This window comes from Schistocerca cancellata, chromosome 2 (genome assembly GCF_023864275.1).
Source record: "Schistocerca cancellata isolate TAMUIC-IGC-003103 chromosome 2, iqSchCanc2.1, whole genome shotgun sequence".
NCBI classification, from domain to species: Eukaryota; Metazoa; Arthropoda; class Insecta; order Orthoptera; family Acrididae; genus Schistocerca; species Schistocerca cancellata.
The window spans coordinates 420,780,019-420,800,200 of record NC_064627.1 but is presented as its reverse complement, the minus strand read 5'-3'; the positions used below and the strand labels follow the sequence as shown (position 1 = coordinate 420,800,200).

At 44.0% G+C, this 20,182-nt stretch overlaps 1 protein-coding gene across 3 annotated transcripts in view; it reads right to left on the bottom strand.

Annotated features, from left to right (window-relative positions):
- Window positions 1-20,182, bottom strand: part of LOC126161875 (mitochondrial carrier protein Rim2) — a 195,877-nt gene that overhangs the window by 102,764 nt on the left and 72,931 nt on the right. For all 3 annotated transcript variants that reach the window (XM_049918004.1, XM_049918006.1, XM_049918005.1), the window contains one exon: window positions 3,241-3,419. In XM_049918004.1, the coding sequence (XP_049773961.1) occupies window positions 3,241-3,419 (179 nt within the window). The remainder of the gene's footprint in view (window positions 1-3,240; window positions 3,420-20,182) is intronic.

Below are 20,182 nucleotides of genomic sequence, written 5' to 3'. Positions count from 1 at the left end.
GAGTACTTACTGCAATCTACATCCTTCTGAATCTGCTTAGTGTATTCATCTCTGTCTCCCTCTACGATTTTTACCCTCCACGCTGCCAGCGCGAATTAATGTAGTAGCGCCAGAACTTTGACTCATTTTCTCGGAATCTATTGAGTGTTTACATATCAGATAAAAATATGTGTCCCTTTATTTTCGTTTTTTCACAAAGTGAAATTTCAACAACGTTTCAATCGGCTTTGCTGGAATCGCAAATTCGTCGTTTCACGTGACTATCACAGACGACGTCCCGTGAAAACGCGGTGCAATGCGCTCTGCACGAGAGAAAATTCGGTAAGGTGTACGGCCTAGATTATTCAAATAGCGAGGTACAGCGTCACCGATGTTAATGTGAGACAACAGCCTGATGAATAAACGTTTCAGTCATGAATGAACAGTTCAGTCACCTACGACCATGAATGAACGGTCGTTTCACGTGTCTTCCGTGTCTCTCAACTGTATTTCAGAGTGCCCAACGAGATTTCCCAAGGACATCCATGCGCCACCAGCAGTCTCAGCATGTCAGTAGGCGCTGCGCTAGAGGCTGAACTGCAAACATTCGCCCACTTAACCACACTTACTACGAGACTGCTTCCCAACTTTTCGATTTAATTTTCAGAGCAGCTGACCTAAGCCGCCTTAGTGCGTTAACTCGAAACCGTTGAACCAAGTTTGAGCCGCGTAATATTCATTTAACCTCTTGTTCCTTGATTATAGCCCACCAAAGAGCGTATCTCGTTCACAAACCTATGCAGATTCAAACAGTTCTCTGTACTTCGATTTTTAACAAAGATTTTTTAATCTTTCACGTGGAGTTAAATTTCTACTGGCGCACTGGAACAGTGACCTTGCTGTGTGTTAAATGCTTCTCTTGTCTGCGAACTATTTCAACTGAAAGAATTGCATTTCTGAGGTCTCAAAAATCGGCTGATTGTACAGTTCCTACCGTACATTCTCGTCACTGAACACCGTCTCGCCATTATAGCGATATACAGCAGTCTGATACTTCTGTGTGTGTAGGTTAACATTCAGAACAGTTTGTATATCAACTATTGGGAGAAAGGGTCGTTTCCCCATGAGATACGGGGGGTACCAATCTGGTATAAAAAATCCACAATTCTTTTGAAAAAGTAACAATGCAACATGTGAGAAGTGAACCGTCTCTTTTAGTGAGCAAACGATGACACGTGACTTAGCGCTAATGATTTTACATTCCCCTCACTCTGACAGTGTAACTGGATGTGTACAGCTAAGTAACATAATTAACTGTGCAAAAGACCATACTTCGAATGATTTGACACATTGATTTGGCGACCACAATTTTTTTTTTTTTAGAAAATCATCTTCAGATCATTCCTTCCATTAAAAGAATTTTAGGTCTTAAGGGACCAAGGCCAATGGTATACTGGAGCCCAGGTCTGTTTTTGAGACGTCCAGTGAACAGACCCACAATTGTATTAGTGCAAGGACTGATATGATCTTAAGATGCTTTGCTAATAACCACAACTGAGAATTATGAAATGTTTGTATTGTGATCCTGAAGGTTGACAGTAGCTCTGTTAAAGTGTTAAAGTAAGGTGTCACAGGTTCTCTAAGACAATTTTTTTTTTTTTTTACGGAATACTCTGCAGAACTGTCACTTCAATTTTACAATATCTGTACTAGCTTTTAACCTTTAATTATTTTCTTAGTTGTGTGGGTTATTTATATCTTTCGATACCAGGTGTCAAAATTAAGTATTTAATATTTGAGAGTGTATTTTCATTGAAAAAGAGAAATACTGCAAAACATAACGAATTGATTTGATAGTAGCAACCATACACCACTTGCATTTGTCAATTTCCCTTCAATCATTGTTTCTGTGTGTATCTTTTCAGTAAATTCTATCAAAACTGACTGTTTTGCTATAATCCGAGAGCTGCCTAGCGATCTAACAGTCGCGCGCTTATCTCTCTCTCTACCTGCTGCAATCATGGGTACGACGGTGACAGTTGGCAAATCAATGCTACTTCATCAATAGCGACTACTGGCCGTATTAACCAACTCACAACAACGTATACCGCTTCATGTTGTCTGCTTCAACGTTCGCAACTGTCTCATTGAAATGATCTACGTCCTGTCTTCTGTTTTTAAGGCAGTCCACTCAGTCAACCACTGTTCGCTGCCTCTTCGCCGAAATTTGAACCATGTTCCTGTAAATTTGAAGTCGCGTACTTTTTCTTAAGAAACAGGTCAAACAACTCGCAGCTCTCAGCGATGTCGTACGAATGTTACTGATGTGAGGGGGCAGGGGTAAGCGGGGAGGAGAGAAGAGCTCCACTGCTTCTACACCATTGGGTACAGAAAAGAATGAAAGACCGATCTAACCCGATAGGTGTGAGCAGAAAACTACCAACATACACGCTTTTACACGCTAGGTGTAACATACAGTAGTACGCTTTGAGCACACGTTCCCTTCTTCAGTGAACCCGAACTAAATTGACAAAGTTGGACGCTGTTCAGAGTTATTTCCTGGATGTTTCGGTATAAGGAACGCGTGGTCTCCGGTCGCTCGTTACAGGTAATTTGCACTTCGTTTGATTTCCTACCAAACCAATCTTTGTACCCGTAGTGCACTGAAAATACCTACACAACATAGCACACGTCGACAGTGTCTTGTTCCATTCATTTTGTTCTCGCTGTTGACACAGTAACATTATTTTACTCATCGCCTTCAGGCTTGCGTCCAGTATTACTCTGTTGTCTCGCGTCTGTTTTTCTGGCAGTGTTAGTTGTACGTTAACAGACAGAAACAGACCTGTGTGGATAGTTTACCGAATATGATATGTAGACTATGCATATCGTGTATGGATACTCTGAATACTGTGAACGAGCGGCACAATGCTACACTGAGCTGTTGCCGCAGCGACGGAAACTATATTACAGTAATTTTTGGATTACTCTGTTTCGTGTTGTACGTTTCGGTACGTTTCCTCAACGGAATTTCAGGATTTGTTGCGTAAGAATTTTCATAGAAACAAAGATAATTGGGGCAAAAAATTGAATAAATTATAATTATATTTAAACCCTGACAAGCCATCCGTGATCACAGGTACTTTATGTAAAAGTACCCGAAATGTTGTCGTGGAGTTTGGGTTCACGTTGTGTTTCGGATTTGGACAGACTGAGCAATACATTTATCACTCTTTTTGGCGACTCTAGCCGAGTACTGACCTGCGCAGAAGGCGGAGCACACGTGGACGATGGCGCTGTCAGGCGCGAGCACCTGGTTGAAGAAGCTCTTGGCGTGCTGGTAGGAGCAGAAGTAGATGGCCCGCGACGGCATCACGCCCACCAGGTTGGGGCCCAGGCCCTTGAACAGCGCTCGGGGGCCCTCGTTCTCCACGATGTGCCTGCGAACATAGCGTGATCACTAGTCTAGCAAGCCGCCAACTGCTCGCGCCGTGCTGATAGATGACAGCCCGTTACGTGAGCTTCAAAATCATCGTCAAATTCAAATCGACTCTTAGAAGCAACGTCCCTTGATAACAGAATTTCGAGGCTAATTTCGAAACAACAATACGTTCCCAGTGTGCAGTTTTCCACTACCACCGTTTACAGTGCAAACTACAGGGCATATCAGAAAGAATTATCCGATTAGGCACGTCTATATTTCCGAAACTAATAAACATATACAATGAATTTTGTTTCTCGACGAACGGAAAACGTAGAAACTTTTTTCGCTTCTTTTCATAGGTGTTCAATATGCTCTTGTGATTCACGGCATGTGTCTATGTGGTATTCAAATTGTTCCCACACAGTAGCGAGCGTGTCTTGAGTTACAGCTTCCTCAGCTGCTGTTATGTAATCTCCATTCATTGTTGTTGGTAACGGAGGCACATAACACAGTCTTTTATAACCCCCAAGAAGAAACAATCATATACAGTCGGGTCCAGTGACCTTTGAGGCCAGTAATGTAAGGCTGAATCATATGGTCCAGTGCCACCGATCCAACGTTCAGTAATCCTTTGATTTAAAAATTCCCGCACTTCCAGACGAAGTGTGGTGGTGCCCCATCCTGTTGGTAAATGAAGTCGTTCGAATCAGTCTCCAACTGTGGGAAAAAGAAGTTCTGAAGCATACCGAGATGTGTTTCCTGTAACAGTGTTCTCGGCAAAGAAAAGTAGGCTATGCATCTTTTCCCGTGAAAGTGCAAAAAACACATTAAATTTTGGAGAGTCCCTCTCATGTTGCAGAACTTCATGTGGTTTTTTCGTACCCCATCTTCTCACATTACGACGGTTCACCTTTCCTATTCACCGACTAAGCGCTGAAGAAAACTGCCATCCTCTATGTTGCTAAGAACGAAACACGTTAATGTTTCTCACCTTCACGAAGAGCTTGCAGTAGATGAATTTTGTATGTTATCATGTGTAAACGTCGACGCAACACGCGCCAGAAGGACATCGAGGGCATGTTGAGCTGTCGAGCTGCTTTGTGAACGGATTTCTACGGACTCTGTGAAACATGACGGATGCGTTCGACGTCTGTGTCAGACACTCAGGGACGGCCAGCGATTTCCCATTACACAAACCTGTTTCTCGGAATTGTTCATGCCATCGTCAAATGCTCTGTGCTGTACGAGGATCCACACCATACCTAGTGCGAAAGTCACGCTGAACAGTTATTACTGACCCGCACTACGCAAAATGTCGATCACAAAACGCTTTCTGTTGTCCTGACACCATTTTTATACAACTGAACTGGCGCACACTGCTGCTGCCTAGAGGGAACCATGTAAAACTCGAGTTTGCTATTTGCAACAGTAAGTTGTCCACGCACATATCTCAAACATAATAGTTATGATTTTTTTAAACCAGATGATTCTTTTTGATATTGTACAACAGAAAAAACGAAGTGAGTATTCCCGAAACGACAAACATAATGCCTAATGAACTTACAGCCAGAATCGCAAGGAGGCAACTTTATTCATTCTCAACAGACAATTTCATTGACACCATGCAGTATCTGGCACAGGGCATTACGGTAGACGACACGGTTTGTCTTTAACATAAACCATTGGTGAAGTACAAAGACCAATCCGCCGATCTGTCAGTCTTCTCGAGACGAATAGTTTCCCGTCGACTATGTTCTCAGTGGGTGACGAAGTATAAAAGAACTCTGCGAAGTCGGCATTCCCGGTGAGATACGGAAGCAATTCTCCGATATTAGCTACGTACTAGAATACTTTCTCCACACCTATGGTCGTGATTGGGAAACTGGTATATTTGTCACTACGAACTGACCAGTTCATGAATCATCTTCAGTCTATCGTCTTAAAAAATGGTAAAATCGCGTGGAGGAGTTGAACTGGCGTTATCGCCAAAAGTTACGGTTCTGATGTCACTTTAGTCCACTGTCTGGCATGTAACGAATTTTGGGTGGGTTGCCATTGGATTAATCAGTGGAAATCGGTACTACGTTCATTTTGGATTTCATAACAATTATGTAAGCATTTCTGTAAATACCGGCATCACCAGCAAAATGTAGCTACGTCCAGTCTTCCTGACAAGTTGTTCAAACATACATGGGAATTTTTTTTTAACGATCTATCTGACGGTAATAACGAATTATTTCCTGCAAGGACGGAAACAGAGCTTGGAATTCAACTAAGAATTTCTGACGCTATTTATGTCTCGAGGTACTTCAGAAGAGGTATTTCAGTACTCATTTCAGTAAAATTCTACCGCTTATTTGATCCCCATAGCAGGCGTAAAGTCTGGAGTTTTTTGTCACACATACCGTCCATCCAAAAAGTTCGGAAACTTTTTTCATTCACGGCGTATAAGGCGACAACAGCGCAGTAACTACGATGGTAGCTTGTACTATTAACTGTAAACAAAGGATGTGCATTCGACCAGTTATTTGCGAGCAAGCAGAATTAAGTAGTGAATGTGCGACCGTAGGGTGTCAACGTCGTTATTCCACAAATCGAAACGGAGCAACATCTCTAAATCAAATTTTTAGATACATTCTCATTAATATGGATTGCTTTAGAAATATCACCAATGTGTACCAACAGCGATTTCTGATTTCTTAATGTGTTACGAGTACAGTTTTTATAGAATACCACCTTTGTATATTTTTTGTTACATTTCGCCTTCTTTGCTCGTTTCAGTATACTGTAGATGTAAAATTTGTTTTTTGTCGGAATATGTTGAGCCTATGCGTCTTCTTATCATGGTACAACTTAAGCTAATACACTGAATTTTGTCCCCCCCCCCCCCCCCAAAAAAAGTTGTGTACCATTCACAGTGTTGAGGTGGCTGTATGGGCACGTTCCAAAAGCAATAAATTACAAAAACTAAAAACACATAATTCAAATGTTCAAGACCTTCTCCACAATGTTTTGAAAAACAGGTGTGTGCGAGGTTCGGTGCCCACAGCTTGACTCCCGAACAAGAACTATGCATGGATGGCTGTCGCTACTTTAAACCCAAACAATTATTTCCTGGATAAAATCACCACGGGTGAAGAGAGTTGGTATCATCAATGCGCATCAACAGCAAAACGATATCGTGCAGAAATTCACATGAAGGGTCAAACGCTTTGACGACATAACAGACATTGGAGCCAATTCGTCGTGCGGGTTGAACAACTTCCCGCTGAAGGACTTTCATGACAGTTTCACCTGGTTGCATTAACGTTCTGTGGTGGGAGACTATGAAGAACACCCGGAGCATTAAAAAAGCCATTTCAACTCAGGTGTTTTTTTATTAATCCAGTCTTCAGTGTGATGCGGGTATGACGTGATCAGTTACCGTGATGAATTTTATTGGAATGCACTCGGACCGTGAAACCTTGCTCTGAGAAAGATTTGACAAACGCCGTACATGCATAAACTATAAGATATATCTGTACCTCGAAATTTCAACACTTGACAAATATTTCGATCATATTTAGAATAGGCGGCCACTTTTGCCATGTTCCAAAGTGTTATCTATACGACGAAAGATTCATCCGCGACTCAAACACGAGGGAACAGGAAAATTAACAACTTTTTCTTGGCCTTCAGCATCTTTTACAGTGTCGCTGCCGAAGGTCACTAGGCGGATCAAGTTCCGCAACAGCTGCAATATGCTACGAGATGCAGAAACTCCCGCGTAAGCAGTACCTTCATAAATGACGTTAGAACCTGCTGGTTGGTTGCGTACTGCCTGCAGGTGCCCGCGAAGACGACCAGTGACAAGGTCCCAAGAGGCGGATTATCTACGGTCGAGGGACTTCCGGTGGCCGACATCTGGCAACGCTACAGTCCCAGTGCTCTGACGCAAATGGGGCCAGAGCGTGCCATGTGAAACTCAACACACTGATACAGGAAAAGATTCCAAATTCCGCCTTTTGATGGTTTTCTAAAGCTTCAGGATCACCTACTAGCATTACTACATTAACCTTATTTTCAATCGTGAGGCACGAGTGGTCAATAATACACCACTGCAGAATACATCTCCCTCTTACCAACATCGTCTATTAACTGTGTTATTAGATCATTACTTACTTCCAGCCTATACTATTCAGGACGTGTACACTGTCAAACGGATTATATGCTTAACAGAACTTGCAGAATCAGGTACTTCGGAGCAGATCTGTAGCTTCGTAATTTATTTAGTTCATATATTGTTTCAAATATGGGTGTGAGGGAAGGAAAAACTAAAGGATGAGATACCCATCTGCAGGAAAGTGTTTTCTGTTTCCACGTTGAATCTTTAACTCCGCTGAGAAATTTCATGACAAATTAAAACTGATTTATTTTGGAAATAACATTTAGGCTGTAGCTAAGCCATTCTTCGTGATATCTTATCTTCAATGAGGGCTACTCACGCAAGACATGCAAGAGATTCTTTGTAGCTTGGTACTGGACAGACTAATTGCTAGAATTAAAGTTGTAAAAGCACAGTTCCTGCTTTGTATTACGTACTATACGACTGACGCTCTACTACTAATAACATACGTCAATTAGTTTCTTTTTAGTTCCGATTAGAAACATGATGACATGAATCGAAAGCGTCGTCTAAGACAAAGAAACTTAACTGTTCAGACCTCAGTTATGTACAGGAAAAACTTCAAAGTCGAACTGGAGGCGTTTTCTACTTGCATTCAAGATCAACAGATGATCCGCCGCTGAGAAACTACGAGCACTTGATTGTCGAGTAGTCCTACTTTGTATACCCATACATTAATATTCTGTTACACACACACACACACACACACACACACACACACACACACACACACACACTGAAGACTATACAACAACTTCGGCGGTAGCCTGTCAGCATGTTAACGATGTATTTCGACATTCTCCTCTCATCCGTGAGGATAGTACAGCCAAGAGGAGTTCAGTATTGAGCAACTGAAGCTCTAGATAATCTGTGTTTAAACCGCCGAAGGAAACTTTCTAGGTCATCCTACGTAAAAGCTGGTTGCAATACTCATTACAGCTAACTAACAGTAAATGTTTACACACTGTGGTACATAAGGACATAAAAATTAAAAACAAACACGGCACACAGTGCCAACAGTGTTAAAGGCACGTGATCGGGAGCTTTCGCCCGCTAACAGGAGCAACGGTTATAAACAGCGTTCGTGCTAACCAGCCTGTCAACAAATAACAGTTCTCAGCAGACACGCATCCGACAGCAACGACGGCGCTTGCAGCTGACAGCCGAAACGAACAGGCTGTTCCTGTCAAGTACAGGCCCCACGGACTGTGCAATCCGCTCTGTCACATCCAGTATCTTTGCGAGCTTCGAATTTTATGCTAACGGTAACATCCGCAACCCTATATTCATACTGGTGAGCATATTGATACAGCTAAATATTCATCCTTTTCGCAAAAGTACGTCGTAAACATTGGATGAATAATGGTCGTATTAATGGCGTGGTGGCAAACGAAAACACGCTATTTGTCCACCGTATTATAATGTAGTAATAGTGTGTGTGCCCAGGATAAAGTTTACCCTCGACCTGAGCTACAACAAGTTTTAAAAAAGAGCTGGGAGCATTTGCTGTGCAGTAATTAAGCTGTTTCGTACACTAAAATTTGTCCCCATAATAAGGCACACACATTCAGTATGGTGGAAGCAGTGCTTACTGAATCGCACATAAATATTTTATTCCTGACTTTGGAAAATAGAGTATTCATTTGCTGGATGATAAGCACAAGCTTAATGTTCCACCAACATCCCGGTCATTAGAGATGGTGGACTACCGCAGTTGGACAAGAAATTAACTATTTTGGTGTCCGCCTGAATTGATTTAGAATACTACTGAAAACTTTACTCAATATACCTCCCAAACAGAACATGTTTGTTACTGTGCCATCTCGTTTAAGGAATTATGCTCGTAATTGGGAACTAACATTAGGCAAATACAGTTATAAGTCAACAACATGCATATACAAATCAAGAATTTTGTAAAAAAAAGTCAACAGACCATATACACTTACTCCTCCTGTATCAGTATCACGTCAGCAGTAGTATGACAACCACTTGTTTTATTTCTTCCTTTTAGTTAAATGGTTCAAATGGCTCTGAGCACTATGGGACTCAACATCTTAGGTCATAAGTCCCCTAGAACTTAGAACTACTTAAACTTAACTAACCTAAGGACATCACACACACCCATGCCCGAGGCAGGATTCGAACCTGCGACCGTAACAGTCCCGCGGTTCCGGACTGCAGCGCCAGCGGCCGGCTCCTTTTAGTTACTGTAGATTACTGGTCTGGTTTGAATTTAGATCTTTGTGAACCTATTGTGTTTCTGTATAAAAGTGCCCAGCGTACCTTTAGCAAGAAAGCAACAAATTCGCATACTGCCACATTTGAATGATTACTGCTAGCATTTCACGTTAATTGTTCTCCAACGAAATCCTGGCTCTGCGAGGTACGTAGATGCTTTAACCATGTTATTCCCAACCATTCGTGTAGCTTATTACTGCACAAGCTTGGAAAATTGGTTCCTGTGGGTTATCAAGGACAGCAAAGGGCGACGAAACGTAAAATGGCTATGCCACCACGGGATCCGCGGATATATACTTTATTACTTAAAATAATTAGTGAAATACAATACTTTCTCCATAGCAGTGTTCCATTAGCCAGTCACTCCAAAAGGACGTATTGTGCAAAGATACTGCATACATGACGAGTAACACATGCTGCAATCGTGTGTGAAAGATGGATTTGTGAGCAGAAAACATCTATCAAGCGACGAATTCGATTCAAACGCTGAAGAGAGAGTGGGGGAAGTAGGGGGGGGGGAGGCTGCTGTCAGTGTGAGAACGTGTACGTACAATGAAATCTCGCGACCGACGACACCCGTGGCTAGAGATAACGCAGGTGAGCGTCTGCTGTGCAATCAAAATTTTGCGCCTCTAACACTGTTCCCACCTCAGCAGTAACACATAAGTAGAACTAAGGGCAAAGTATCGTATAGTAACGCCTATGTTGGATATCATTCGCTATTCGTGACACCATCTGGCCAAATCTCAATTTAATAAATGATTCCAGATCTTCACACGATTCTGATCTTCAAACATTCAACCCAAGGCCAATAGCCCAGCCGACGAGGACCAGTCGATTTGGGGAAAATCCTATACCCGCAAATTTTTGTGCAGTACTAGGAGAGTCTGTCCTGAATGAACGTAAAAATCCTGACCGATGAGGGGTCAGCATTGGAGGGGAGGGTGGAGGTTTAGCGACCGGCGTTTAACCGTATCTTCATGTTTTCTCGAATAACAAACCGCGGGTCCTAGCGACAAAGTTTCCCTCAAACTACACTGAATTTTCTATAAACAGGTCGATATCCTTTTTTTTTATCGAAGACTAAGTTTCCGCGTTGAAGGAGTTTGAAAAATTGTAGATCACACAAATGTCCGGAGGATGTTTATTTTCCACAAAAATCGTTAATACATGGTGTTTATAAATGAATATCTGAGTTTTAACGCATTATTATATTTATTGTATTGCACTTACAGTTATAAATGATATGTCAAATGAAAGAGCAAATCAAACAGTTTTACCAAGGATCCTATAAACGTTCAATGTGAGCACCATTTGTCACACGGCACACATCAAGTCTATAGCCGACTTCTTCCCAAACGTTGATAAGTGTGTCTTCAGTGATTGTAGCAACAGCTGCTTCAGTCCGGTATCCTAATTCAGGGAGGTCTGCTCTGCTCTCATCTTTTTACTTTCCCCTCTTTGGGGAAGTGTGAGGGGGAGTTTGTAGCCTTTCGGCTTTTACTCAAACTCCCCTGGGAGTCTGCTGGTAGCGGAGGCACGTACACAGGATCCTTGATGAAGCCCTACAGGAAAAAAACGCATGGCGTTTGGTCGGGTGAACGTGGAGGCCGTGCAAAGGAAGCCCTTTCATTGGGCCCCTTGCTGCCTATACAGCGCTTGGGTACAGTGAAGTTCAACCAATCGCGTACTACGCTACGCCAGTGAGGTGGCGCACCATCTTGCTGGAAAATGAAGTTCTCTGGCTCATCTTCTTCCAACTGATGGATGAGCCATTGCTCTAGTATATCAAGGTAAGAAGCGCCAGTTACACTAGGTTAAAAAAATAATAAAAAAAGCTATAGACTGTGTGCCGTGATACAAATGATGCTCACATTGAACATTTGGTTCTCGGTCAAACTGTTTGAGTTGCTCTTTCATTTGACATATCATTTATAACCGTAAGTTCAATGTAATAAATATTATAAAGCGTTAAAACCCCAATATTCATTTATAAACACCTTGTACTATATGGAATTCAGGTATGAATTACTAATAACACTAATGCAAGGAATGCAGATGGGCGGAATTTACGTTAATCTGTACTCACTGTTCTACACTGCTAGAGAGGAAATTGATTCGTAGTCATCATGTACGGCATCTGTAGTGTTCTTCCGGTAAAGGTAAACTTCCCCACAACAAGCGCTGCTCCATTTTCAGTTTAGAGACAGACTACACCTCCCGCATTCCTTGCCCATTTCTCTTATGTGAATAGACAAAACTTCACTGAGCACGTGTTTATGTAGGGGAATTATTTTCAATTTATTAAGTAAGCATATTTGCGGTTGAATGCTATTACGTAAAAAAGCTAACCAGCTCGAGCTGTCAACTGTATCACACTGTAGACCAGTATGAAGTACAATATGCTGTCAATACGTATTCGACAATGTCGACTTCACTGGCTTCAATACCACTGTCCGAAATAGTTTCCACAGCATGAGGGGTATCAAATACATCGCCTCACCCTCAGCTCTCCCAACATCTGAAGAGACCCATAGAGTTAAAATTTAACTCTCCACAACAGGCCACCTAGTTGCTGCGGAAGTTCCTGTATTTCAACATAAGCTATATATTACAGCATATGGTTCAAATGGCTCTGAGCACTATGCGACTTAACTTCTGAGGTCATCAGTCGCCTATAACTTAGAACTAATTAAACCTAACTAACCTATCACACACATCCATGTCCGAGGCAGGATTCGAACCTGCGACCGTAGCGGTCGCTCGGTTCCAGACTGTAGCGCCTAGAACCGCACGGCCACTCCAGCCGGCTATATTACAGCAGATTACTGTTCTGGAAATGAACATGATCAGTCTCATTCAATCTGACACATTCATATCCACCTTGGACGATATACTGTGAATGCGTAAGTACGTGGCTCTGAGTGCAGCACACTCTACAGATGCCAACAATTATTAAATGGAAAAGATTTATGCAGTAGCTTTCTGGTCATTCATTAACTCACTATCAGGTGACTACAAAACAAACACACAGCTTTATAACACAATGAAAACAAAAGACAGCACCCAGGTGTCATTTACCAATCCAATCCCTTTCCCAACACTACATAGGTCACCGACAACATTACACTTCTCAGCAATTGTTTACCGTCCAATTGTACGTGCGGAACTGGTTAACATCCCAGCCCCGGGAATTTTATGAGACAGCCATTCACCGCCTTTCGTCACAGTGAGCCAAGTGTCTCAACAGCCAGGGTCAATACTTCTTACATACAGGTATGGTTTCTGTAATTATGCCTCCGGCTCGTTTCTTTTTGAACGCCCCTTATACATTCCGTAAAGGCTATGCATCTATGGCCTTAGTCAGCGAAAAGTTTAGACAGCGTTGTAATTTGCGAAGTAATTCAAAGAAAGCTATTTAGCAGTCACCACGACCAATCGGCTTTGTCAGAATTGCACAGAGAAATAAACGGATCTTTAAAACAATTTTTCAGTATGACATGTTTATAAAATTAATTTTTGTTGTACTTACTATGCAAACGCTAAACAGCGGGGCTATGTAGTATACACAAGTCATTACACACCACCTTCCCTGCGCAAAACAACTAAACTGATTCACCACTAAGTACAAAAACTCCTTATCGCGGTTAATAGCTTGGTTCCTGGGTGGACGACGAATATGGAGTTTGGCGGATGAGCTTGTAACGCGCCTGGTGCGACCTTCGGCCGTACAGGTGTATCGCTGCTAACCGCGTTTCGCAACTGCCTGATGAATGAGCAAACTGGCTCAGCGAACCGGCGTCGTCCGGATGAACGAGGTGCGCTAACAAGCTGTCCGCTGCAAAGTGAAGCTAATAACTGATAGGCGACACTATCTGCAGGAAGCATTCGCACTTTGTTCATACTTGCTTGGCGCTAATAAGAGGACGATCAGTTGCTGCATCGCCTGATGTACCAATCTGTATCACGTGCTCAACGCTTGCGACGAATCCAATAACCGCTACTACTGTACGCGGTACCACTATTTAACTAACGTGATATTACGCAACAGACGCCTTCAACAGACAAGTTTTCACAACCAAATTACTACAAATGACAGTGGAAGAAGTCTGCTTTTACCTTTTGAGGAACTGCCCGAAGTTAGTCACTTTTTTTCCAAGTACGAGAAGGGTGGAGATCGCGAAAACATAATTCAATAATCAGTAAGTGTGTGTTACAAATTTTATAGGTTATTTTATTTAGTCCTTGAGCTCATTGGCCGCGGAAGTACCTCAACATCACGCGGACAGTTCATAGAGGCACGTGCCACGTGTGGAACGACACCGTCTGGTTGTAAAATGTCACCAAGTTACTGTTGTGTCAGAGGTAATACATGTGGTCGCAGGACGTCTATCACTGTGCCGTCAGGGTTCCCTCAATCAGTACGTCAAGTTATACCCTATGGCTCCCCGCACCGTGACACCCAGGGTTAACACAGCTTTTAGTCTTCAAAATCTTGGAAGAATGGGACTTCTCCCAGGGTCCACGCCATATTCGTCGACGATAAGCCATCTGGAGGAGCGCGGAACCATGGTTAACACAATGAAACGACATTCTTCCCGGTCATGGCACCTGGAATTCCCTACTCCAGCTACTGCTCGAACCTGACCAACCGTGTGGGATGAGAGAATACTGCAGGGAGTCCATTACTTATTATCGGATGGCTGGATATGAAGAGGTTACTGTGTGCTTGGTGCACAATACGGCGAGACCACGTCGTGGAGGTCAGACGTGGTCGACAAGTAGCTGCCCTCACGTTCCCACGCAGTCCAACATCGGGCCACTCTTACATTGGAAGGCCGTGCAAATCTGGATATTGCACGATTTGACCAGCCGGCCAAATCCAAAACCACAATGAGGCCTCTTTCAGACTATCACGTGCCGGTAACTCTGTCTCACGTGAATACGCGGCGTCTTCGTGTCCTTCACAGTAATCACGCAATGTCTGACGCTGTTCCTGTCCCCTTATACACCTAGTATTAAGCTTACAGTATACCGTGTTAAATGGCCGCGACCGCAAACAAACGAACTTCATACTGCTCACGGGGAGACGAGCGGTGCGGGAAATAAGCCCCGCCTTCCTCTCGAAGGGTTGCCATCCTACCTACACCTGCGTTCTGTGCTTCCACGAAAACAGAACTGACGTAACTGTCATAGGGACCGCTGACTCCTTTTGTTGTGGCGAGAGTCGCATTCGACTCCATTTATGCACCAGTCTTAGTCTCTTCACTCATTTCAAAACACGAAAAAGAAAGGCAGTTCACAACATAAAGCTAATTGCAGTACACAAGGCAGTATGAAGAAGTAGCTTCGGCTCAATTGTTTGCTGCGTTTGGCAGTGGTTAGAGAGCCTGTATAGGGAGAGAGTGGCCAACCGGACGATACGGCGGCCATCTTTCTGCCAAACTGCGGGCGGCACTTCTGAATCGCCAGTAGTGGAGTACACACTCACCGAATCAAAAGCACAAGACAATATGGCGAAATCATTCGTTAAATGCCTTTCTTTACAGCTATAATATACTCATAGTAGCCTACTACGTACAGCACAGGAGAATTTGATACAGTGGCTGTAAAAATTATTCGTTACTTGTATTTATCTCCTTTAAAGTTCGTTTACTAGACATAGTGCAATGAAAGCAACGTAAATAAAAAATAAATATGGTGTATAGCATTTGTTTTGTATCGGAAGTGCATACTGCTGAAGATTTAACGTAGCTGTATTATGTCAGATGAATGAAAGTCTTAAGCAGTTGTTTACAACCAAATGCAGCGCAACCTGGCATCGTTTACGAACGTCTGCAGAACGAATTACGGATGTCAAAAAACAGTACTGTACAATTACTAACGTATTTACTTCAAACAAGTAGGCCTACCGACTGCATCACAAAACCACCTTCATTATTTCAACTCGTATTTAAGATCGCAAACGCTAATTATGTACTAAAAACGATATACAACTAACTCTTCAGGCTTTCCCGGCGATCTAATGACATCTTGGGTTGTCGGGTGTTCTGCCGGATATCAGCGTCGTACTTGCACGATATTTCGGTCACGTAGCTCGTGGCCTTCATCAGGTGCGACCTGAGACTGCTCCTCGAGTGGACCTGGTCCAGTATTTATGCCTATGGCCTTCCCCCTCCACCAACGGCTGCAGGTGCTTCCTCTGTGGTCCGCGCCCATTCCCTGCAACCTGCTGGAGCGTTGCTGCTCCGTTTTCCGTCCGCTGCGGTTCTAGGTGTTCCCTCTGCGGCCTGCGCCCACCAAACCCGCTCCTGGGGGTTTCATCTACGGTCTGGGGTACCAAGCGTTCCCCCTGCGGTCCGCGCCCGCTCACCACGACCTGTTGGAGCGTTGCCGCTCCGGTTTTCGTCCGCTGCGGCTCTGGATGTTCCCTCTGCGGTCCGCGCCCACCAGTCCCACTTCTGGGTGTTCCATCTTCGGTCTGGTGCGCCTGGGAGTCCGTCAGGGGCTCGTTTTCCATCTCCATGTCTCTGGTTCTTCTGTTAGTGTAGTGTTGCAGCTGGCCCCACTGCTCCTTTAACAATTCCAGAGCCGGATCCCAGGCTCTGCTTAGCTGGTACCCTGTGTCACGGTTCATAAGATCGTCAGCCATTTTAATTTCTATCGATTCTCTTATAACACTGTCCCAAAATCTGGGTGTTTGTGCTAGAATCTTGGTATCCTCATACTTCATGGCATGATCTAGTTCTAGACAGTATTCAGCAATGGCTGACTTAGCCACCTGTCTTAATCTAGTGTGCCTCCGATGTTCTTTGCACCTGATCTCCACAGTTCTTGTCGTCTGGCCAATGTAGGACATGCCACATTGACAAGGTATATTGTAAATCCCTGGTTTTCGTAACCCCAGGTCGTCTTTGACACTCCCCAGCAGTCCCCCCGATCTTGTTGGATGGACAGAAAACACACGGACAGACAAATTGAGAGGGCACTCCAACCAGCCACTATACCACAAGTTCCTGAAGACCAAGATGAAGCAAAGAGAGTGGCATATCTGATATTGTGTTTACGGAGGATCCTACTGATTCTGGCAGAAATAGAGCCAGCATAGGGCAGATATGCCACCATCATGGGGAACGCTTGGTACCCCAGACCGTAGATGAAACCCCCAGGAGCGGGTTTGGTGGGCGCGGACCGCAGAGGGAACACCTAGAACCGCAGCGGACGGAAAACGGAGCAGCAACGCTCCAGCAGGTTGCAGGGAATGGGCGCGGACCACAGAGGAAGCGCCTGCAGCCGTTGGTGGAGGGGGAAGGCCATAGGCATAAATACTGGACCAGGTCCACTCGAGGAGCAGTCTCAGGTCGCACCTGATGAAGGCCACGAGCTACGTGACCGAAATACCGTGCAAGTACGACGCTGATATCCGGCAGAACACCCGACAACCCAAGATGTGATATACAACTAAATCGAACATGCATGCACAATGCATAACAAGTCTCTCAATAATTCAAATACCTTTTAATCGTCTCCAAAAGTCCTCTGAACTTCAACTCAAAAGCACGGCGAACATAGGAAGCGCGAGAGTCGTTTGGCAGAAAAATGGCGCCAAAGCTAATCAGCCAATCACGGGCAACTTCACCTATGGCCACTCTCTGTATACAGGCTCTCTAGCAGTGTTTTTTAACGCCCGACATCTACCGGTATCTTACGGAACCACAGTTCTCCTCCCCCCCCCTCCCCCAACCTAAAACTTAAGATATAGTGTCCGCACGAAATATTTGGCCTACACCTGGTAACAACACTGAACAGAAACAATAATAAACAATCCCTAACGCACTCTCGTTCAAATGGCTCTGAGCACTATGGGACTCAACATCTTAGGTCATAAGTCCCCTAGAACTTAGAACTACTTAAACCTAACTAACCTAAGGACATCAGACACACCCATGCCCGAGGCAGGATTCGAACCTGCGACCGTAGCAGTCCCGCGGTTCCGAACTGCAGCGCCAGAACCGCTAGACCACCGCGGCCGGCAAGACGCACTCTGGTGGCAGTTCTGTCATAGAAAATTGCAACTAATCATTTACATACTTGCCGATGGTGAGTAAGTGTACAACGTTACGTTGACATCAGATGGTGTCTTCTGGATGCTTCACTTTTTTCTTCCAGGCAGTGTATCATATATCCGGCACCATAAAATTCTACAGGAGTATAGATGTGTGTGTTGAGATTTCAGCCCACACGTTGGCAATCTTTCTACCCGCGAAGCATTCGCGGCTGTGACAAGTGGGGGGGGGGGGGGGGGGGGGGGGTGATAGTGGTACACGTAGTAAGGACTAAGCCTATCTTACTTTTCAAAGGTGTAAATCCCAAGTAACGTACAGAATTTAATTTTTTATGGCTGGATTACATGTTCTCTGAAACACAAACATCTCATTCGGCCATGAAAACATTATTAACTGTTTACAAAAATATTTACAGATTTGTAACAGCGGTGCCCGAAATACGATGGGGGGGAGGGGGGGGCACACGACGCTGAGCGTTATCTGTCGAGATAAAGCGCTTGACCAATCTCCAGAGTGTTTTGTGGATTATTATTTTCCTATCTGCGTGTCTCTTCTTTATCTGATTACTGCTGATACTGATTACATTATCTCCAGTCCAAGATATATGCTAACAATGAAACAAAATTTTGTCAGAAGATCTGTGGCCCAGCCGGACATTCAATGGCTGAGAACTAATACCTGTAAAATGACGGTCGTATGAAGCGGTAATAGCCAGCCAATGAGAACTGCTGCAATTCTGTGTGTACGCCAACATCGAGAAGTCTAAGGAGACGTCGGAAGTTGCACTGGCCACTGGTAGAAAGAATTCTCGTTTCGTCGGTCAGAGAGTGTAAACTTTGTATTAATGAGCGTCCTGACTCAATTCTACCACTATATCACTTCCGCCACTTTACGGTTCCATTTACAGACATTGCACCAGGAGAAAGACTGTTGATAAGTCTACTCAAACTCCAAATTCTCTTATTTCACAGTCTTCGTCATTGCGCGCCATGTCATTGGAAGTAATACGGAGCTTTTTTTCTCTCTCGGAAAGCGCGTTCTCGGAATTTTAAAACACCGTGTCAAGCGTTTTTAATTTAGTCACCGTCACACCTTGCAGACGGCTGTACCTGTTTTCAGTCGAAATAGCACAAGAAACAGCACCGGATGTTTGCGCTGGTAAAAGCAGGGAGGTGGCTTTTATAATGGCACCTCCGGAAGTAAATAGCTGTTGAGGTATGGGCCAGTCTGACATTCTCATTTATGTGTTGCATAAAAATAGTTCAAATAGCTCTGAGCACTATGGGACTTAACATCTGTGGTCATCAGTCCCCTAGAACTTAGAACTAGTTAAACGTAACTAACCTACGGACATCATACACATCCATTCCCGAGGCAGGATTCGAACCTGCGACCGTAGCGGTCACGCAGTTCCAGACTGAAGCGCCTAGAACCGCACGGCCACACCGGCCGGCTATGTGTTGCATAGAAGTGGACACCACAGGCAACGATGCGTGTCGTTATCACGCATCCTGGTATGCACCCTTTCGAAGTCACCTAACTCCATTCATATTACATCACAGCCACTAATCACGCGCTCCTAGAACGTCGGCACAGTCATAGGTTGGACATTAAATCCTAAATGTCCCCATAGCCATACAAAGAACGTATTCAGGTCCAGTTAATGGGATGGCTATGCAAACAGAACTAACCAATCCATCACCCGCAAAACGATGCTGTGAGGTTCTGTAGCGCGACTCGTAGAAAATTAGGCTGTTCCCGTCATGCAGAAGGCCACAGTCGTCTCTCTGCAAGGGTAACTATCTGCAACAGCACTGGTAACTGAGCGCACAGAAATCTGATACCCAATGTATTTTGTTTGGTAAAGTGTATAGCTCTACAAGCCTGTCACCGACAATTGCTGCCCATACACTGATAACGAAGCGATCCTGATGCCCCAGCTACATAATTGCCCGAGGATATGCATGTACCCACACATGTGTATTGTGGTACTACTTTAACTACTGCCTTATATGTGAAAACTACAGGTAACTCATCATAAATAAAACGGCCCATGTCTCGACCGATTATGGTTTCCAGACATGTAATTATTGAAACTTTCCGTCTGTTTTTCACCAATACTACCTCCTGTAGGCAAATCTGCAACTTTTTTTAAACAGCCTGTATTTCTGTCCTGGATTGGTTCCCGAGAGATGATGGAATGATTTCCGAGAGACCTTCACGCCGATTAAATCCGTGACGAAACATGTTCTTTTACTCTTGTGCATCTCTTCTATTATTCATACATTGTAATGGTCCCAGAGTGCCTAG